General features: G+C 37.8%; 1 protein-coding gene across 15 annotated transcripts in view; it reads left to right on the forward strand.

The window, feature by feature from the left end:
* The window catches only part of Arhgef9 (Cdc42 guanine nucleotide exchange factor 9), a 311,302-nt gene that overhangs the window by 217,571 nt on the left and 70,198 nt on the right, over positions 1–23,533 (forward strand). For 14 of the 15 annotated variants that reach the window (XM_048417886.3, XM_048417873.3, XM_087903201.1 and 11 more), the window contains one exon: positions 17,629–17,820. In XM_048417886.3, coding sequence (XP_048273843.1) covers positions 17,629–17,820 — 192 coding nt within the window. Of the gene's footprint in view, positions 1–12,452; positions 12,560–17,628; positions 17,821–23,533 lie in introns of all 15 variants that reach the window. The other variant, XM_048417884.3, reaches the window with a different exon arrangement.

Here is a 23,533-nt window from a genome sequence, read left to right on the forward strand (position 1 = left end):
CTTTTCTAGTAGATCTCAAAAAATAGAATTAATTGCGTCTGTTCTTTTGTACTGGTTTTAGTTGATGGTAGAATGGTATTATGAAAGCCAATACTGCTTGGGTTAGGAATTCCTACTGGTATGATAAGTGATGATGGATGATTGACCTTTATTTTTGTTTATCTCTGAAGGACTATCTAGAGTCTAGTTTAGGTCTAGGTAGCACATAGACATAGTACTTTAGTACCTTTAAAGTAGGCTTATGAATGGACAGTTTCCTGGGATGATACATATGTATGTATGTATATGTATATGTATATTGCAGAATAGTTGCCCAATTTATCGAGACTCACTAAAAGCTGAGATTCAGTAGTATCTTAGAAATGGATACCTAGGTTAAGTGGCATGTAATAAAAAGAAAGTATAATAAAGAAGACTTCCTTCAAACGACGTATCAAATGTATGATTTTGTATATCATCATGCTAAACTGATGACCGGCATAGTGAGAAATCTCCATTTCCTACCTGAATGTCTCATTTTTTTGTTAACGTTCAAGTCCGAGGATGAATAATCAAGGGTATTTTGTGTGGTTCTGTTCAAGCTAGACACTTGTTAGCATGCTAAAATAAAAAAGCATGGAGAATCTGAGAAACCAAAATTCTTGCCTCAGTTCTGTCATTAGTTGAACAGCTTAATCATCTTCCTATGCATCTTCAAGGCTCAGGCTTCCTTCTTGTAAACTGGGTATAATGGGTCTTGTGAAAATGCTTTTTGTGTTGTGATATTCTAGTTATATGAAAATAGAAACTATGTGCCATTGGCTTCTGTAAGGAGTTATTAGGTATAACTTCTCTCCAGTTAAATATGCCTCCCCCATTTTTTAGAATTCTATTCTTGTACATATGTGTTCTTGGTTTCATTTCTTTTTGAAGTGAGAATTTGGATTTATAAGAGCAACACAATAGCCAGTGTACCTTCTCATCCATTGATCAGGTTAAGTGAATCAGATCATGGAGAATATCAGTGCCCATATCTTGCTGTAGAAATCTTTACCTGCTTTCCTGGGCTTGTTTCTCTGGGAGCTGAGAAGATTCTGCTGGCACATGACTGGGTTTCTAAGTAACCTGTGGTCGGTTTTTGTTTTCCCTGCGGGGGACCAATTTCAAGTCATTCAGTCTGTTTTTCTTTGATAATGTGTAGAAAAAGAATCTTTGTTCTGACATTGGGCTATGGCCTGGGGAGAGCATTCATTAGGGCAGTTTTTATATAGGATACAAAACACCTTGTTAGTAATGAGTGGTGAGGTCTGTGTTACAAGGCATGGGTTTATTCAAAAAGTAAATAGTTGGCAAGCAAGGTGACTCAGCTGGTAAAGGTGCTTACTGTTGTGTGTAATGAATGACCTGAGTTTGATCACTTGAACCCACATGGTGAAATGAGATAAACAATTTGAGTTTGGCAGCTTGTTCTCTGTCCTCTATACACATGAATGTGTACTGCCCCCAACTCACTCTCCAAGAAAACCTAATAAATGTATGTATGTATGTATGTATATATATATTTGTATAAATTTTCCTTGTTTTTTATTTGTTGTGTTCTGTTTTCAGTTCTAGATTTCTTTGGTATCTCGCTTTCCTGGAAGTTGGGACATAAAAGGATTATGTGAGGCTGGCAAGATGACTCAGTAACGCACCTGCTGTGCAAGCAAGCATAGGGACCCAAGTTTGAGTCCCTAGAGTCTATATAAAAAGCAGGGCATGGTGCCGTGTGTCTGAAATCCTGGTGTATCAGGCTTGGCCAATCGTGGGGTCCAGGAAGATAGGTGGATCTCTGAAACTCATTGGCTAGTCAGCCTAGTCAATGACCTTCAGGCCTAGCTGAATCAATGACCTTCAGGTTTACTAAGAGATAGTCCTCAAAAAAAAAAAAATGGGAGCAATTGAGGAAACATACCTAATGTCTACCCCTACCTCTGGCCTCTATGCGTGTTTGCATACAAAAGTACCTGCTGATACTGACAGGCACATATGTCAACACACACACACACACACACACACACACACAAGAATTAAGAGATGTACTAATATATGGGCATCACTATAAATCTTAAGGAGTTAGTTTGCTCATTTAGCAGAATAATAGTACCAGATTCTCCCCCTAGGGCTTAAATCCTATCTAGTCTTAGGTTCTGGGCCCCTTTAATGACAACAGTTATGAGTTTAGTCTTGTGGAACTTAAATCCAATCAGTAAGTAACTGGTTATCACCATAATATTTGTGCCACTCTTGCTTCAGTGGACATATCTTGCCAGACTGGTTTAAATGTAGCCGCCAGAGTTTAAAGCTGGGTAAGATGGATTATTTCATTCCCCCTGCCCCAGAAGCATACACATAACTTTCCAATACCATAATAAGAGCTAGCCAGAAGGGATGAGGCTCTGAGTCAGTACTAGCTTTATTTCTTTCAATGTTCTATGAATCAAGCATGTGGTATTCTCAACAATTTCTGGATGGTAACAAAAAACAATGACAGTGGCCTATAATGACCAAGTTGGCTTCATCCCAAAGACTCAGGGATGGTTCAACATATATAAATCAATTAATGTAATCTATCACATAGACTCAGGAACAGAAATAACATGCTCATCTTATTAGGCATCAGAAAGTCCTTTGACAAAATCCAGTATCCCTTCATAATGAAAGTCCTGGTGAATCTAGGGATAAAGGAAGCATATCTCACTGTAATAATGACAATATTCAACAAGTCCACAACCTATATCATGATAGAGGAAAAAAGGTTAAAGTATTTCCACTAAAATCAGGAATAAGACAACTGTCTACTCTCTTCACCCTTGTTTGATATAGTGCTTAGAATCTCAGAACAAGAATACAAAAGAAGGAGATAAAGAGTATACAAATAAAAAAGGAAGAAGTCAAAATATCTTTCTTTGTAGATGCTACTATACACAGAAGAACACGAGGATTCCACCAGAAAACTACAACTGTTAAACATATTCATCAAAGAAACAGCATACAAAATTAACTCAGAAATTAATGGCCTTCCTATTTACAATATATCGATAATGAAATCAGGGAAATAATTCCATTCACAATAGCCTCAAAAATTGGAGGGGTAATTCTGAAAAGGAAGTGGAAAAAAAAACTTTAAAGAAAGAAACTGAACGAGATGACAAAAAATAGAAAAACCTTCCTTGTTCACAGACCCATAGAATCAATAGTGTGGAAATGTTCATCCTATCTAAAGCAATCTACAACTTCAATAAAACCCTCTTCAAAATTCCAATGCAATTTTTTAGAAAAATTGAAAAAAATCTTAAAATTTATATGGAAACACACAAAAAGTGAAGGATAGCAAAAAACATTTTGAACAGTACAAACACTGCTAGAGGTATCGCCTTCTCTGATTTTAAATTGTAACTACAGAACAATAATAACAGAAACAGCATGCTATTGGCATAAAATAGACACAGTGATCAATGGAATATAATTGAAGATGCACAAATCAGCCCGCATTCCTATAGTCACTTGATTTTCTTTTTACAAAGGGGCCAAAAAAAAAGCACACATTGCAGGCAAGGCAGCATGTTCAACAAATGGTGCTTATTAAACTGGGTTACTACATATAAAAGAATGAAATTAAATCCTTGTCTCTTACCCTTCACAAAATTCCACTCCAAATGGATTAAAGTCCTCAACATTAGGCCCAGTAGCCTGCATCCGTACGAGGAGAAAACACATAGGTTATAACCTTCACCTTATAGGCATTAGAAAGGACTTTCTGAAGAGGATCCAGCAGCACAGGCATTAAGACTAACAATTCACTAATAGAACCTCATGAAACAAAAGAGCTTCTGTATAGTGAAGGACACTGTGCTGGCTAGTCTGCTGTCAATTTGACACACAACCTAGAGCTATCTGAAAAGAAGGAACCTTAACTGAGAAAATTCCCCCATAAGATACAGCTATAAGGCATTTTCTTAATTAGTGATTGATGGGGGAGGTCCCAGCCCATTGTGGATGGTGCTACCCCTGAACTGGTGTGGTTCTAGGTTCTATAAGAAAGTAGGCTAGGGGGAGCAAGACAGTGAACAGCACCCCCCCCCATGGCCTCTGCATCAGCTCCTGCCTCTGGGATGCTGTCCTGTTTGAGTTCCTGTCCTGGCTTCCTTCAATAATGAACAGTGCTGTGGATGTATAAGCCAAATATACCCTTTCCTCCCCAAGTTGCTTTTTGATCATGGTGTTATGTCTTAGCAATAGAAACCCTAACTAAAACAGACACCATCACGCAAGTAAAGAGACAATCTACAGAACTGAGAAAAAAATCTTTACCAGCTATGTGTTTTCCACACCAGAGACAAAGTGTCACTCAGTGAGCTCAGATTAAAAGTCCTTTATTTGTCAGTGCTCTAGAGCAAACTCACACCAGAAAAAGATTCTGGACCCCAAAGTAAACAGGATAGGGGTTCTAAATCCCCCAACAATTACATCATACCAGAGGTAGCCCAGGAAACAAAGGTTTCAAAAGCTTTAGTTGATTAAGTAATTTGTTTCATCTTGTAAAACATGGATCTCCCCAAACTTTAGGTTACATTAGAAGGTTCTGCTCATCAGGATGTGGATAGCAGGGTCTGGGAAGGTGTTGAACAAAGCATACGCTGAAGTTAGCTAAAGCTAGTATAAAATGGAGTCACTTTGGGCAGTTCCCTACACATCTGACAGAGGGTTATCATCTAGACTGTATAAAGAACTTAAAGAAAAAAAGAACCCTAAACACCAAGAAAACAATCCAATTAAAAATTGAAGCTTGGAGTTAAACAGATTGTTCTCAAAAGGAGACATGCAAATGATTCATAAATATTTTGTGTTTAATGTTCAATGACCTTAAGTATCAAGGAAATTCAAATTAAAACTACTCTGAGATTTCATCTTAACCCAATCAGAATGGTTAAGTTCAACAGGAACAAAACGACAACAGATTCTGGCATAAATATGGAGAAAGGAAACACTTATTCACTGATGGTGGGAGTGCAAACTGGTACAACCACTATGGAAATCAGTGTGTATGTTCTTCAAAACACTGAAAATAGATCTGCCACATGCTCCAGCTATACCGCTCTTGGGCATAACCCAAAGGATTTTATATCCTACTACAGAGTCACCTGATTATTCATGTTTATTGCTGCTCTATTCACAATGACCAGGAAATGGAAGCAGCCTAGATGTCTTACATTTACACAGTAGAATGCTTTTTAGCTGTGAAGGAAAATAAAATTTACGGGTAAATGCATGGTGCTAGAAGTATTCTGAGTGAGGTAGCCCAGACCCAGAAAGACAAACAGTGGGTGCTCTTGCTTTATGAAGGTGCTAGCTTTGAATCTTCAGACACATGTGTTTAAATAGGAATACTTATATTATTCAGGAACCCAATACTGGACTGATTGGGTGAGCTTTCAATAGAGGGGAGGTAGGGTGTAGGTGATATAAAGGGGGAATTAGGAACAAAGCAAGAAATAGTATATGTGATATGGGCTGGGACAGAAGGGTAGACTTAGTATGGGGAGGAAAAATTAGCACTGAAGCTTTTAAAAAAGTCATATGGAAAGCTACTACTGTAGAAGCTTCCTAAAACATATGCATATACACATATTTATATAAATAGTTTAAATGGAGTTACACAATAATGGGGTGACAGTATTTTTCTGACACCATGAATTATCATGTACAAAACCTAATGGAAAGAAAATGCATCTATAGCTCTCTTTCCATTTTCAAAGAAAGGAACATATGGACGTATGTGAAGAGATCTATGTGTAGTACTCAGAACCTGGAGTTCTTGGTTTGAAAGCTGCTGAAGACGTTTAGGGGACCTAGGCATTTTATATTCATGCCGCTTTCCCTCTACTGCCATGACCTTTTCTTCCCTTCTCCCTCATCACTGGGTATTACTTAACCTTTACTATAATATGAAAAAGTTTAATCATTCCCTTTCCCATCTCAGTTACAGATATAAGGCAAGGGAATGAAGGCTTAAATATAGGGTGCGATCCATCAAGGATCCTGTAGATAATTAGAATTATAATGTTGAACCAGTTTCCAATTCAGCACTTTTGATTATTCATTGTTGTTTATATGACATTATATTACATTACCCATTGAGCTCTATTTGACCATCTAAAGATGCATGGAGGTTAAATTTTCTTTTTTTCCTCTTTCTTTTTGTTTTCCTTCCTTCCGTCCTTCCTTCCAACCTTCCTTCCTTCCTTCTCCTTCTCTTTCCGTCTCTTTCTCCAGGCATGTGCTCTGATTTTAATTATGTAATTCAGACTGATCTTAATTTTATGATCCTCATGTTTCATCTTCCCACTGCTGGGATTATGAGCCATGCACCACCACGTTATGGTCAGAATTTTTCTTTATGTAGCATAAATGCCTCTATGAATTCCTTCTTATATAGCAATATCACCATGTAACCTTAAATTTGTTCCCATGGATTATCTAAGAGAAACTACCAGTTATGTTACCATTAGTTTACAGACGGCTCCCTACCTCCTCAAGTCATTGCTTATGGCTTAGGATGGGTCTAGGAGATTTTCTTTTTCATCCAAACTATACTCTGCTTTTCTGGAACTTCTACTCCTGAAATGGGTATATATGGCCAAGACCCCTGGCTCTGGAAATTATTTTTCTTGGTTGGAATTAGACCCTTCTTATTTATTAATAAATGTCTAGGAACAGGTGGCTTGTGCTTTCTGTGCTATGGTGACCATATTTTTGTAAACTAATGACTTAACAGCACCTACCTGAATCTTTTGTTAAGAGAACTATACAAAATTATGCAGTAGAAGTACTGACAATATATTTATTGCAGAGGAAGCATTTAACAATAGTACTGCCGATACAGCAAACTTTTAAATCTAATGTCAGAAATGTGTTTCTTTTTCCGTTCTTACCCTCTGCTTGAGAATAGTCTCTCTTTCTATTCAAGAGTCTGGAGTTCAAGATGAGATCCTCTAAGCCTCTCCTATCCTCCAACTTCTAGACTTTCAGCTTCTTTTTTTCAAGGCTTCTTTTGTTTTTAAAGACAGGGTTTCTCTGTGTAGTTCTGTCTATTGACTGTCCTGAAACTGGCTTAGTAGACCAGGCTAGCCTGGAAATCACAGAGATCTACCTGCCTCTGCCTCCTAGGTACTGGGATTAAAGACATGTGCCACAACCTCCTTGTAGCATGAGGGGGCTGGCTTGTTGGGGTTTCCGTCCCGCCCGGTACCCCACAGCCGGCAAATCCCAAAGAGAAATCACACTCTACTTCCTGTCTGGCTTTCCTGCCTATACTGCCTGCCTGGCCAATCAGCATTTTATTAAAATATGATTGACAGAATACAGATAATTCTCCCACACCACCTCCTGGTGACTTTCAGCTTTTGTCCATCATTTGGATAAGTTATGCCATCTGAATCATCTTCTTGCTGCTCCTAACGTATGTTGCTAAGCTTAACTGGGCATACAGAACTCATGTTCCATTTCATTCGGCCACTTGTCCAAGGACATGATCCACTCAGAGGTCTGAACATACTGCTAATGTCAGGCTTTCAACGTAATAGTAATAGTATTGTGAGTAATGAACCTGCCTCATCTATAGTTGGACAAGGTGCTTTTTTTGGCTACTTGGTTTCTAGGAAGAGACATAATGTTACTGCAGTAGTACCTTAGCACTTAGCTTCTATTTGTAAGCAACTAAATTATAGAGAAGTACAGTACATGGGAGGCTAAGAATAGATTAGATGTAGCAAGGAACAGAGCTGTAATAGCAGACCTATAAATTCTTCTCATTACTCATTACCTCAGCCCTGCTATCATTTTTGCACAAAGGTTAGCAGATAAAATGCATAGGAGAATGTGGGAAGAGATGAGATTTTCAAGTTGAGGTGAGGAAGGATTATATTGCTTATAGTCCAAGCTAAGCAAATTGATGTCCTTTCTCATGACAAGAATTCTTAAGGTGAGGATTCAAGGTTACCAAGCCAGTGTTTTATCAAATCACTACCAATACTTTTAAGAATTTTTTCTGAGTCTTAATAAAAAAAATGTTTTCTGGAAGATGAGTAACTTGGGTCAGATTGATTTTTCAGCATTTTACATTTTTTTTTTTTTTTACTGTGGATTTCGTCATGAAATCAGACAGGGAAGGACTTCATATGTCCAAATTTGATAGCTTAAATAGAGGCCTTTTATATTTTTTTCATATATTTATACAGTGTATCTTGGTTATATTCATCTGGCATACCTCACTCACTGCCCCTGGCTCCCACCACACACCTTACAACGTAACTCCTATCTCTCCTAAAGTAGTGTCTTTATTATAACCTACTAAGTCCAATTGATAGGGCCCAGATGTGCATGTGTTTAGATTATCCAATGAGGCATGAACAACCTACAAATGGCTATCCCCACACCAAACAAAAGGGACTTTCCCTTTCTTAGTAGTTATCAGTTGCTATTAGTGGGACATTGGGAATTCCTTCCCACTTTATGCTTGAATTCTTAATTTCATTGATCTTGTGGAGGTCTTGTATCTGTAACCAGAGTTGCTGTGAGTTCATGTATATAACAGCTATGTGATATACACAGACCAGGTTTTCACAGTATTCTTCCCATCCCCTGGGTCTTATCTTTTTCCAGCCCATCTTCTGTGATGTCTCCTGAGCTTTAGAGGTGGTGGTGGTGACAGCGGTGGTAATGTTCCATCTATGACTGAGCACTCACTCATAGGTGCTTATTCTCAGCCTCTTGAAGAGTTTGAGTTCTTTATTAACCACTGCACATTACAATAAAATGCTTCTGTGACCAAGGTGGAAAGCAGCACAAATCTATGGATATAAACAAAAATATTTAAAAAGGAATTTGTCAACATGGCCATTTAGCAAACAATTAATAAACTCTGCCATATAGCCTATGGAGTCCCTAGCCATGAGTATTAATCATTGTTTACAGTACCAGGTGTTAATTACTTCCTATGGAGCATGCCTCAAATCCAATCAAGAAAGTAATTGGTTACCCAAGAAACTGTCTTGCCACTATTGCTCCAGTGGGCATATCTTGTCTGACACATTATAATAGAATGCAAAGTTCAGCATTGGTTAAGACCATTGATCTTTTTCCTCCACATAGCACTTTTCATCATTATGAAAGGTAGCTAGGAGGAAGCCAGGTGGTGGTGGCGCATGCCTTTAATCCCAGCACTCGGGAGGCAGAGGCAGGAAGATCTCTGTGAGTTCAAGGCCAGCCTGGTCTACAAGAGCTAGTTCCAGGGCAGCTAGGGCTGTTACACAGAGAAATTCTGTCTTGAAAAAACCAAAAAGAAGAGAAAAGAAAGGTAGCTAGCAGGAAGAGTTTCTTGTTCAATCAATATTGATATCTTTATGCCCTGTGATTGAAGTACATTGTGTTTTCAGCAATATATTTATGTGTGTATGTGTGTTTGTTTATTATGTATTTATGATGGCAGCCAAGGGCAATGCTAATAGCCGGTCCTGTTTTGGGTGTCTCTGGGGCCTCTCTCACCAATAATTCATAGGGAGGTAACCTGTGCTTGGCACTGAGATTTTTACTTAATAACTTACATCTTCTGAGAGCAGCATTATTCTCCCATGTGGGACATTTCTGTTCAAACTCATTTTCTTCTAAAATTATGCTTTAGTTAGCTTATACTAGTGGGGTTTCATGAGGCTTCTTCACACATCCTTTGTTTTGGTTAATCCCCACTTAGACCTTATTTCCTTCCCCTTCTTCCCCCAGCCCCATTTAAATCTTTACCTCCCAGTATTGTCACACTGTCTTTGAATTCACATGTGTTCTACATTATGCTGTCTACAGGACTTGCAAGATCATAGATTCCCAGGAAGTTTCTCAGTTTAGTTTCAAGAATTGCCCTCTAGCAAATCTTCCTTTGTCGTCTCGCGTCCCCATTTCTCCAGTACCTGCTTTAATTTTTCTTCCCTCAGTACTTTCGTGCTCCGCTTTCACCTCACCTATGCTCCATACCCCCTTCCTAATATGCATCCCTTTACCCAGTGGAACATCGAGAGTTTCCTGCCTACCACCTGTTCTCTAAGCTAAACACACAAAACACAAGATTTGAAGCTACTACCCACATAAGACAGATAACTGCACATTTGTCTTTTGGGGCCTGGGTAATAACCTCAGCAAGTAATTTTCCCAGTTTCATCCTTTATATTTTATGACTTAATTTTTCCTCACAACTGAAAAGTGTTCAATCTTTTTTATAGTTACCACATGTTTGTTATACATCCATCAGTTGATATACATCTATTTTATTCCATTTCCTAGTTATTGTAGACAGAATAACAATGAACATGGATGTGCAAGCATTTCCATAGTAAGCTATGAAGTTGTTTGGGTACATGCCCAGGAGTGGCATAACTGGGTCACATGGCAGATCTGTTCTTAGTTTTTTTGAGATACATAGCTGGCAAAGATAGTCTCCCATTTTGTGGGCTCCCCTTTATTTGTTTCATGGTTTCCTTTGCTGTATGGAAACTTTTTAGCTTTATGAGGTCCCATTTGTTAGTTCCTGTGCTCATCGAATCATATTCAGAAAGTCCTTATGTTTGCCTGAAAGTTGCCATGTACTCTTTACTTTCTCCTCTAGTAGTTATAGGATAGGCTACTAAGTCTTGTGCTAATGTCTTGGATCCAGTTAGAGGTAAGTTTTTGCGTGTTTTGGGGGTTAAGGATCTTAGTTTCATTTTTCTGTATATTGAAATCCATGTATCCCAGCACTATTTGTTGAAGATTCTGCCTCATTTCTCTATATTCTTGGCATCTTTATCAAAGATCATGTAGCTGTGGTGTTTAGATTTACATCTGAGTCCTCATTCTATTTTATTGACTTGTGTTCCCCTTGGCTAGGATCATGCTGTTTTTATTACGATAGCTCCCAGCTTGGAATCAGGTATAATGATATGTCTCACAGCTCTGCCCCACCCCCAGATTGCTCTCGCTATCCTTAATATTTTGTAACTCCATATAATATTTTTAAATTTTTTCCTATGCTTATGAAGGGAGGCCCTCATATTTTCATTTGGATTATATTGGATCTGTAGATTTCTTTTGGTAGGGTGACTATTTCCACAATATTAATTCTTCCACAAGCATAGGAGATCTTTCCATCTTCTGATATCTTCTTCAATTTCTTTCTTCAGTATCTTGAAGTTTTCATTGTAGCATTCTTTCATTTTCTTAGTTAACTTTATTTCCAATTATTTATTTTTTGTTTGGCTATTGTGAAAGAAATCATGTTTTCTGATTTCCGTAAGCTCAAACAGAAAACCTATTGGAACTGTAGAAGACATGGCCTTGCAAATGTCCTGTCAGAGCACTTGTTTGGGGCTCCTTTATTTTATTTTATTTTATTGTTTGTTTGTTTGTTTTTGCGAGGCAGGGTTTCTCTGTGGCTTTGGAACCTGTATAGCTGTCTAGCTCTTGTAGACCAGCTGGTCTCAAATTCACAAAAATCTGCCTGCCTCTGCCTCCTGAGTGCTGGGATTAAAGGCATGCACCACAGCCCGACTAGGGCTCCTTTATTAATGAACATGAATTCCATCAAGGTCCAAGCAGTAGAGCCCCATAAGAGTCACTAAAAACAAACAAACAAACAAACAAACAAAAAAACGGGGAGAAGGAGAACATGGTTTATCTTAGAGGGATTCAACTTTTGTTTTCTTTTTTGACTGACTAGAAAAAAATGTATTGCCTCTGAAGTGCTTCATAGGACCCCAAGTTACACTCTTTGATTTGATACATTACTTAGGAAGACTTTTACTAGATAAAATATCAAGATTCCAGACTATGATGATGGGGTAGAAGGACTATAGAGTCTGGTTGCAAAGGAGGGGGTATTTAGTGTGCAAAATATTTAGGGAAATTATGAGAACAAAGTACTTTCTAAGTACTTCCTAAAGTATCCTGACTAGAAAATGCCTCTCAGATGTTGCTTTATTATTCTAGAGGCAGATGGTATCAAATTACGAGATAATTAGAGTCTCGACTTGATGCCAGGAACTATTATTGATATCTCATATAAGAGTTTTAGATGCATATGATCCCTGCAGTAGCCTATGAAGTGGACCTGATACTATTCTCTTTTACTGATGAGGACACTGTGGATCAGAGGAGTCAGGTAACTTACCCTGTGTTGGAAAGCCCATATTTCTACCCAAGCTATCGAGTCTACTTTGTTTACCCTGCCAGATTTTCTCCTGATTTGGTCTAAGTACTTAGAGACGGTGTGTCAATCTCAGATTCTGCTTGTTTATCATGAGAGACTCACGGCCTTGGCTTTCTTGCATAGGAAGTGGAAATAAAATTTTAAAAAGGAAAGCTTATTTGGTCTGTTATGTTGATTTTGTTTGTTTGCATGTTTTGTGTAGCTGTGACCAAAATACCTGAAAGAAACAAATGAAGGAAGATGTATTTTGGCTTTTACACTTCCAGAATTAAATTCAGGGCACTTGGCGTCATTGATTCTGGATCTGTGGTGAGTTGGGACATAATGGCAATGGGAGCATGTGACACAGGCCATTTCCCCCTGCAAGAACAGGGAGGGGTGTTGGGGACTGGGGACAGTTACAACCTTTAAAAGCATGCTTTCAGTGACCTATTTCTTCTATGAGGTGTTACTTCCTGATATTCCCACTACTTTGCCAGCTGAGAACTAAGGATTTAGCACATCGGCCTCTGCTAAACCTTACAGATTCAAACCCATGCCATGCTGGATAGTCTTAGAGCCAGTGTAAGAGGGTTTTTAGAAAGAGACAAACTCAATTTAGGATCATAGGAGGGGATGGGATAGGGGAAACCATGATCGGAAGATATTGTGTGAATTTTGAATGGAAAAGAAAGCCAAGGAAAAAAGAATGACGGGGGAAAAGGGGGACGAGGTCTTCTTGGTCAGAAAGTAGGACCCTCACGATAGAAGATATAATGACATGATGGTGAGAATAAATAGGATGTGTTGGAAAGACGTGGTTGATATCATGGGTGTGCTATGGTACAGTAAAACTCTGCGGACAAGTCCTAGTTTAGTGCGTTAATGTAGTTATGAATTCATTTCTGCGAGGTTTTCCTTTTTCTCCTCATCCCTCTCCCCTCCATTTCTAATGCAACCAAAATTTTCATTGTTTTATTGGAGATCATTACTTCTAATTATATGTATGTTAGAAAGGGAAAGCAATTTGTTAACAGCTTTCTTATGGTGATTTTCAGTTAATTAGTAATAATTACTAATTATCTTTCCCTCGAGGGCCAAGGAGTATGCTGATTATCTTTGTGCTAGGCAAGAATGCTAAGTGTTTATATATTGATTGGCGGGGGCGATGCCCTACTTTACTTCTCTGCTGCTGTGATAAACACTGCCCAAAACTAACTTGGGGAGGAATGGGTTTAATTCATTTTAGAAGTTACAGTCTATCATCTAGGGAGAAAGGGAAATGAAGGCAAGGACTCAAGGCGGAAACCCCAAGGCAGGAACTGAAGCAAAGACCATGGAGGAGTGCTGTTTACTGGCTTGCTCTGCCTGACTTGCTTGGCCATCATTCTTTTAAATAGTTCAGGCCCACCTTTCCAGAAATGGTGCCATCTTCACTGGGCTGATCACATCTATATCAATGAGAAATCAGAAAATGCCTCAAACATGTCCATAAGCTTGTCCAATAGAGACAATTACTAATTGAGGTTCCCTCTTCCTGTGTATATCAAGTTAACAAGTGAAGCTAACTGTCACTTCTAACCTTGCCACATGTTGACGAGCCTCAGTTTCTCTCTTCAGTCCTAGAATTTCCACTTTCTGACACTTCACCTTCACTAATGGTCACTCAGGGTGTCTCTGTAGGTACTCCAGCACTGCCACAAGGTTTTGTGATTCAGCTGTTCTTTGTGTCCCCTTCTCGTCTTCAAAACTAGTACCATGTGGAAGTGTCTTACACATTACTTAGCAAGTTCTACTGTGAACTTGAAGGTCTTAGCCCTGCCTGGACCAAACGTTTATGTGCTAACCCTGAGTAAACACTTCCCAGAAGGTTTTGCCTCAATAATGTCTGTCTCTTACTAATCACAGATGATTTTTCATTACTAGCTCACCAGTGTCCATTGTCCCATTAAAGCAAAGGTTTCACTTCCACAGATGCTTAACTCATATGTATCCCACAAATGAGAGCCTAACAGAGTCTTTATGGGATTCTCAGTGTTCTGGTTGAAACTTCACAAGCCAGGCCTCCATTATCTACATCTTCCTCAGCATTGTCTTCCAAGCTCCCACAGAACTGCCCATTAAACTCTTAGCATGCACTGTTTGCTTTCTAGTTGGCAGTTCTAAATACCCCACCTTTCACCTACAAAACATCACATTGCTCCATTAAGAGATAAGACAAATTTCTAAGAAACTCCTAGAACTTTCCTTGAACGCATAATGGTGTTGCCCATAGTAGTTGGTGTCCTGTCATTGTGACCAAATACCTGAAGGAAGAAAAGGAAGAAAAATTTAAAGGGAAGAAAAATTTATTTTGAATCATGGTTTCAGAGATTTCAGCCCGAGGCTATGGAGGCATGGCACAGTGGTGCTAGGAAAATGTTCCAGAGGAGGCTGCTGATCTCATACCATGGAAGCAAAGAGAGAGAGAGAGGGCATAAGAATATGAATGAGAAAGAAGAAAGTGAGGACACACCCTTAAGGACTACCCACTTTAGCTAGATCTCTTCTCTTGTTTCCAGCACTCCCAGTAGTCTATCAGATTATAAATCTATCAGTTGATTAACCCATTGATGAAATCAGCACTTACATGATATAATCACTTCCCTAGTTTCACCTCTGAGCACTGCTACGTTGGGGACTGATTCTTTAGGAATGTATGAATCTTTGGTGAGACATTTCAGTTCCAACCAAATGGATATTGCAATCCTTCTTTTATAATTATTAATTTATTTATAGAGAAAGACTATTGAAGATGTCAAAAAGTGTAAAGTTGTTGAATTCACTCAATTACTTGCTTTTTGGTACTATTTAAATGTAGTATTCTTGATGTTAATCTTAGATTAATTAAATCTTAATTTTAAAATATTTATCCTATATCCTACAAATATTGCTGAATTTGTTTATTAGAACAGCTTTTGAGTGGATTCCTTAGAGTTTCCTATGTATATGATTGCATGATTTATATATATGAGTTAGTTTTATATTTTCTATTAAATTGAATTCCTTTTATTTTTTTCCTGTTCAGTTACTCTTGCTAGAATTCTTAGTACAATATTGGATTACAGTGATAAGAGCAGATAGCCTTGATTTCTTGAGTGTATGGTCTTTTCATAAATACTTGTTATCATTTGGAGGAAGTTATTTCTAGTTTGTTAAATACTTTTTAATCACAAAGGAGTATACTGATTGAGATAAGCATGTGGGATTTTATAATTATTATTATGTTGTATTACATTGCTTTTCTTATGTTAAACCACTTTTGTATTGCAAAGATCAATCCCATTTGATAAGGAAGGTTTAAAAAATGTTGCTAACATTTTGTTGAGGTGTCTGTCTTTTTGTATTTTGAGGGTTTTTGTCAAAGATGAACAATAATTCTTTAAATATTTGGAATCAAATATTTAAACCAGCAGACCTTGTCGCCTGCTTCTGTGTGAACAGCTTCTGATTACTCAGTCTCATGCTTCTTATTGCCCTACTTAGATTACTGTTTGTTCTTGGGTTTGTTCTAGTGTGTGTTTCTAAGAATTTATCCATTGCATAATTTTAATTGAATTTTTAGTGTACAATTGTTCATAGTGTTCCCTTTCAATGACTTTTCTCTAAGTCTAGTGTAATGTTGCCGTTCTTCATTGATTCTACTAAACAGGGTCTTTGTCTTAGAATTTCAATTGCTGTGAAGAGACACCATAACCATAGCCACGCTTACAAAGAAAAACATTGAACTGAGACTGGCTTACAGTTTGGAGTTTTAGTTTATTATCATTATGGTAGGAAGCATGGCAGCATGCCGGCAGGCATGATGCTGGAGAAGTAGCAGAGAGCTCTACATCTGAACCTGCAGGCAGTAGGGAGAAAGAGTGACACTGGGCCTGAATTGAGCTTCTGAAACTTCAAAGCCCAGTAATGCACTTCCTCCAATGAGGTCACACCTTCTAATAGTGCCACTCGTTATGGATCTGTGGGGACCATTTTCACTAAAACCACCACAGTCTTACTTGTTTTCTGTTTTACATTTTACGAGGCATTAGAAGACACACATACATACATGTATCAAAGATGCTTTCCCTGGCAGTGCCTATGGAGATCAGTTTCTTTATCAGAAAATTGGGTGCTTAAATCATTATTGTTTAAGTTTTTAAATACGTTATTTCTATATAGGCTTGATGTATATAGATGGCAATTTGTGTAAAGAAAAAAAATCTGAGAAAAGCCTATTGTTTCTGAAGAGAATAGGAGATAAGAGTGGAAATACAGTTGGGGTCAGATTGTGATAATTTTGAACAGAAGATGAAGTATTTGGACTTAATCAGTGTGAGGTATTTGATAATTTTTGGTTTGAGGCTTGCTGATGAAAGTTATTGTCAAGGATCTGGTCTGTTGGTAGCGTGTAGGACAGATTGGTGTTAGGTGTTTACCTGGGACTTTGTCTTATCATAGAGAGATGAAGGCAATCACAGAGGGAATGCAAAAGGAAGACAAGAACTAGATTTTGAAAGACTTCATTGACTCTAATGAAGAGGGAGAAATCAGTCATCTTGTTCTCCTATGCTTCTTTTACAGTCATGCAGTGGTTAGGCATAGTATATATCTGATACAGATAATTGATAAATTTGATGTCACTAATTCTGATTTACTTCCTTTCAATGATTCAGTCATTCATTTAGCACTTTAATAAGTCCTCTAGAAACATGACAGATTACAGGCATTTTTCATATTTTTATTTGTCATCCAGGAGCCTGTGTGTGCTAGCTGAAACATCTGTGAACAATATTTGTGAAAATGTTTGCATTAGCCTACCCAGAATTTTTGTCTCGTCTGATAAAGCATTCTGAGATGAAATTCCACCCAATGAAGATATCTCATATGCTGACATAGGCTGGGATGGGAGAAAGTAACAGAATATTAGGGAATAATTGTTTTCATTATTATAAATACAACTAATTTTATTTTCCAGTGCCTTGGAACAACTTAAAAATCATGTCTACTCCTCAAAATATTTATCCATTATAAAACTTTTTAATTGTGTTAAATGGTAGGTATTAAGGGATCAATTACACACATTTTTTTTTAAAAAGGAAAGGAAAGAACCAGACAGAGTGTGTAAACCTTTAATATCCAGAACTCAGGAGGCTAAGGTAGGTAGATCTTTTTGAATTTGAAGCCCAGTTTAGGGCCAGCAAGACTTCCTAGAGTTAGTCTTGGCACTCTGTTTTCAAACGCTTCTGATTGAAGTAAACGCTTCTGATGAGTAAATATATAGTTACTCATATTTTCTTTCTCTATCTAGCTAAAAATTTCTCAAAGAAGGTTAACCCATTATTATTTGTTTTTTTTTTCTTTGCCTACTTCTGCAGCTCTGGGTGAACCAGGAGGATGGGGTGGAGGAAGGGCCCAGTGATGTGCAGAATGGGCACCTGGACCCCAATTCAGACTGCCTTTGTCTGGGCCGGCCACTACAGAACCGCGACCAGATGCGGGCCAATGTCATCAATGAGATCATGAGCACCGAGCGTCATTACATCAAGCACCTCAAGGACATTTGTGAGGTAGCCATGGTGGTGCATGTGTGGGGAGGCATAGGTGGTGGAATATTCTTCTTCTAGGAAGAGCTGACAGTCAGCATGGACCTCTCTGTGGTTGTCCCAAAATGTTGGACAAATTAGCTGCACTATCCTCCCAGACAGTTTTCAATGGGATGAAATTGCATCCTTTGGGTTTTCAATTTCTTTTTCTCTCCTCTCTTTGATTCGTCTTTGTCATTAATCCATTAATATATACTTTATTTCCTTCTACCCTCTACCTCCCTGTCTGCCTTGTCTTTGTCTCTGTCCTTTCCTTCCCTGAATCTGTACTCTTAATCTCTTGGCTTCTGACCCAGGACAGGCCTAACCTTCCTCATTAATTAAAGCAAATTTAAGCAAGAGATTAAGAGACTTGAATGTATAAAAATGTTCCTGGATTTTTTTTTTAAATTTTGGATGCAGATGTAAGGTTTTCTCTCCTGCCACCTAAGTCATGAATTATCCAGGGCTTTGGTAAGATACGAACATACTTAAGTTTCAAGAGCATCATTGATGATCCTGATGTGCCTATCTGCTTCCCCACACGGAGAGCATTGTGGTTAATTCGAGCAAATACTTATTTATAAAAGGAATCACCAGGAGATGAAGGCTAGAACAGTGAGCCTCAACTCCTTTAGTTTGTGTCACTATATCCCCTAACTCCATGCAATTCTGGCTCTCTAGACGATGGGAGTCTTCTGTCCCCCACCCGCTCCATATTCTGTTTAGCTTAAGGAGGCCGGTTAACATTTCCCAAGGGTTTATTACTAAGCAGTAAGCGAAAATCAATGGAAAGCGGAGAAAAGAATGTTTTCAAAATATTTTTAAAGTTTTTATATTATGTTTAGATGTTTTGCCTGCATGTATGTTTTGCACCACATGTGTGCTTGATACCCGAGGAGGCATTGGCTCCCTGGAACTGGAGTTCCAGGTGACTGGGATCCACACAGAACTGTTTCTCTAGGCCTGTTTTAAAAGGTTTAAAAAAACACACCGAGAACAAAAATACCCAGCTTTCTTTTGACCTTCCAAAAACTCCTCATTGACTCATCTTGTTTCCTTCCCTCACAAGAGGAATCAGAACCTATTTTCTTTTCTTCGCCTGGGGCCTACTTTCCAGTTGAGGGTATAGTTGTAACATTTTCAAAGTCCTTGTTTCCCTAGAGCAGAGCTAGCTAACAGAATGTTCTGCAGTGATGAAAAATGTTTTATCTTCTCTCTCCAGTAGAAATCTGCTAGCCAGCCAAGCTTTTGAAACATGGCTGGTGTTAATGAGAAGGAAAACCTATTTTTTTTTATTGAAATAGAATTAATTTAAATTTAAATAATAACACTGCTATTTGGAATCACACTGAACAGTACAGTTATGGAAAGATGATTTGGAAGTATTTCATCTCAGCTCATTTTCTTTTCTCGATTAAATGTATTAAAAATTATCTTCTTGCGTGGATGGGGGTTGGGTGGGGGAAGGTAGGGAAAAATGGGAGGAGAGGAGGGAGGGAGAATTCTGGTTGGTATATAAAATGGAAAAAAAAGTTTAAATTAAAATTTTAAAAAATCTTCTTCATGTCATGAAGCAATAACATAGGGTAGAAAGAACAAGGGTTCTAGAAACATATTGTTCTGGCTGTTACATCTCGACTTAGTCACAAATTAACCTTGTAGACTTAAAGGTAACCCCATATCAAACATATACATACTCTGAGCTTAATTTTCTCATTTGTCTTTTGGACTTCATTATATAGTTACTTCTTAAAGTTGTTGACGGAATCAAGTAAATGCACTGTGGTCGTTTACATGTGAATTGTACTGGGCTTTAACCTTGGGCCCTTGCACATGTTAGGCAAGTGTGCTACCAATGAGCTACATTTCTAGATCATAAATGTATTACTCTAATTAAATATGCTCCAGATATTTTAGAAAGTATAGTTTTAGTTCTCCCTTCAAAGTTCTTTTTTTCTGTTCACTTATCTATCCATAGCTCTCATTTTCATCTCAAAGATTTGTACGGTAGCCAGCAACATCTGCATCACCCGAGACCTTGTTAGACATGCAAAATCTTTGGCTCTGCCTCAGATTTACTGAATAAGAGGGTGTATTTTAGTAATTCACCCACTTGATTGCAATAGATTTAAAACTCTGAGAAGTGGTACTTCAAAATGAAAGCTAGATTATTTGTGATGCTATCTTTAATAAATGAAGTAGAGTCTGTTCGGCACTTGCTAACTAGGGCAGGCTATCATGACCTAAGGTATTTTTCCCCTTTGTTTAAAACTTTCCAATGGCTCATAATTTCTATTCAAGTAAAAATTGAAACTTATTACTTACAATGTCATGTAGGGTCAACTTCCTCACTGTTTTGACTTAATCTTTTGTTCCTTTTCCTGTGTTCTTACTAAGCCACCCCTACTGGCTCGTTACTATTCATCTAATGTGCCAGACACGTTCTCAAACAGAGATCTTGAACTATTTGTCACCCTGCCTAGAGAAATCTTCCTCCAATAAGGTGCTTCAAGTTTTTATTTAAATATTCTATTTAAATTTTAAGCTTGTATTGCTTCTTTTTCCTGTTTTATTTTTTATCATTATACTTTTGACTATTGCTAAATTGCACATTTCTGTATTCATTTATTTACTTGTAGCTCATCTATCTTACTAAAATGTAAATTCTATACATGGAAGGGAATCTCATTTGTTGATTACTGATGTCAAATCAATAACCCAGTGCCTGACACATAGTAGATTCTCAAAAAGTATTGCAAAATAATAAAATAATGCATATATACATATATATATATAAATGCTCACTTCTGCATACTTAAGCTAGTATGACAAAAAACTTTTGTCATTTTGTCATATAATTTAGTCTTCAAAGAGGGCAAACATTATTGTTATTGTCTGATTTAACAGATCATTCCTAGTTAAACAAATTTCTTTTCATAGTGTTTCTAAATCTCAACCCCCGTGGAAATCCTTTAGTCTTAGAAGTATGCCCTATTTTCCCCAACTCTCAAACATCATGTTTTCAAAACACAAGATCCAACAATGGCTGTGTTAATCTGAACAAAAGGGGGAGCACTGTGATTCTGTTTTGAGAAATTGTCCAGTGCAGTCAACCTAGTTACAGCTTTTGTTGAAGACGTGAGAAACTATCTCTTTGCTCCACTCGTCAACAATAGATACCAAAGAGAATTTGAGAAATCTGTATTTAGCTGGACCATGGATGATATTCTTGCTCTAGATAGCTATGAACCAAAATCTGTAAGTACCAAAATATTTTCAGGAAGAATACTAGAGTTAGAATTGAGAGTCCAAAGCTCAAGTCATATTTTGGTTACTGATTGGCAAAGCCTTTTCCACCCTTGGTCTTCTTTCCCACCTCTAAAATAAGTGAGTTTGGGAGCTTTAAGTAATATGACACTTAATCTTTCTGGTTTTGCAATAAGTAGATATATTTTTCACTGGAGAAATCTACGGGAGTGAGACAGTCCTCTTCTGCACATTCTGCCTCTTCTTCCTTAGCACTCAAGGAAGCATATTGTATTCAAGTGTGACGGTGTTAATATGACAATCTACCACATTCTCCACATATTTCTAAATCTAGCCAAGGGGATGAAAACTCTGAGTTTAGCTGGGGATCATTATGACTAATCATCTGTGACATTGCCATTTGTAACCATGGAACTAATTTTACAATAGAAGGAACAAAGCACTAAACAGATAGGGCTAAAGATGCTTCAAATTATTGTCTTTCCTGTCCCTGGGGGAAAATTAGCTCAGGCATCATAGAAATGTGAAATCAGTTCTATTCTCAGATGTCTCCAGGAAACCTTGCCTATCTCTCCATGGTCATTTGGATTAGTCTCAGATTCTTCCCTATAAAGAATTCTTCCTTTAGTCTAATAAGGTTTAACATGATATAGTTTCAAGTCATCTCTAGATTTTATGTTTAAACCTAGGTTTTAAGCTGCATGTGATGGCATACATCTGTAACCTCATCGTTCAGGAAACCAAAATTTGGGGATTATTAATTTGAGGCCAGTCTGGGCCCTATAGTGAGATATAAATTAAAACCAAAACCAAGCAGCAGCAGCAGCAGCAGCAGCAACAAAAATCTTTTGAAGAGCTTTTGAAAGTATTAGATTTTCTCTTTTTCATTATTATTTTTACCTAGATACTCACCAGAGGTCATTACATCTTGACATCTTTAGATAATGATAACATGTAGTGGAGTGTGGCAATGTCTGTATAGTATATTAGAATAAATAGATGAGACAGCTAATTAACCTAAAATGATCACCACAGGACTTTATGCAGGCCTAAACCCTACCCTACCCAGACAGTTTAGATAACCAGTTAGGGGCTCATCCCTAGGGAAAACTGAGTTTTCTCTCAGCATTTGTTAATTGATCTTTGTCTGTGGGTGGAGTTCTATGAGAGTTCCCCCAGCCATATTGGGATGTCAACTGGTAACCATTGTTCAGGTCTTGTTTGGGCTACTATACTGTTAAGATTTCATGGGTGCAGTTTCACTGCCCTAAATTGAACACATAATCTCACAGCTGACTTCCTGATTCTCTGACTCTTAGAGTCTTTCTACCCCGCTTTATGCTGTTCCCTGGGCCTTCCATGTTTTGTTACAAATATATCAAGTGGAGCTGGGAATTCTGCTGTTATTTCTTCTCTGCAATTTGACCGATTGTGGCTTTCTGCAATAGTCTGCTACAAAAAGACGTTTCTTTGTTAAGGAATGAGAGCTATGTATCTCTTTTGGTAGAAGGATAAGTATCAAGAATGCAATTAGAAAATATACTGGTTTGAGAAAATGGCAGTGGTAGCTTCTTTTCTAAGATCCATGATCTCACTAGTCACTAGTATTTGACTAGACTTACAGTACCAGGCATGAATTCCTTTCTTTTGACCAGGCCTTAAGTCCAAGTAGGTGCCTATTGGTTACTCCCGATTTATAAGTGCCACTATTGCACCTTTGGGGACATCTTTATGATTGTCATTTTTTTTGTATTTTGTAGACATCTCATCTAGGTAGGACTGTGTCATTGCTTTTCTCCATTTGAAGCTTCCAGTACCATGTGATCTAGTCCTCATGAAGGAATCTTTCAATTCAGTTACAGTTGGATTCTTCCAAGTACCCTGTCTGAAATGTGTGGTGTCTTCTGCAATAAGGCCTTATCTTTATTCTCTGTGAGGAAACCAATGGCAACAGAAATAGCCTATATTGTTTTGGGAGTCTCTTAAGACTCGTTCCTAAATTAGCAATTTGAAAGGAGGTTTTCTATCCCTATTATTCTTAGGTTTGGTCCTTTCATAGTGTCTCAGATTTCCTAGATGTTTTGTGTCAGGATTTTTTTTTAGATTTAGCATTTTCTTTGACTAATGTATCAATTCCTTCTATCATGTCTTCAATGTCTGAGATTCTTTCTTCTATCTCTTATATTCTGTCAGTGACAATTGCCTCTGTAGTTCCTGCTCACTTACCTAGATTTTCCATTTCCAGAGTTCCCTCCGTGTGTTTTCTTTATTGCTTCTATTTTCATTTTCAGGTCTTAAACAGTTTTATTTGTTTTCATCAACTGTTTTTGTCTTTTCTTGTTTTTTATTTGCTATTCTTTAAGAGATTTATTGACTTCCTCCAATTTTTGGTTGGCTTTTCCTCTATTTATTTAAGGGAGTTTTTCAT

This window comes from Myodes glareolus, chromosome X, assembly GCF_982192425.1.
Source record: "Myodes glareolus chromosome X, mMyoGla1.1, whole genome shotgun sequence".
NCBI lineage: Eukaryota > Metazoa > Chordata > Mammalia > Rodentia > Cricetidae > Myodes > Myodes glareolus.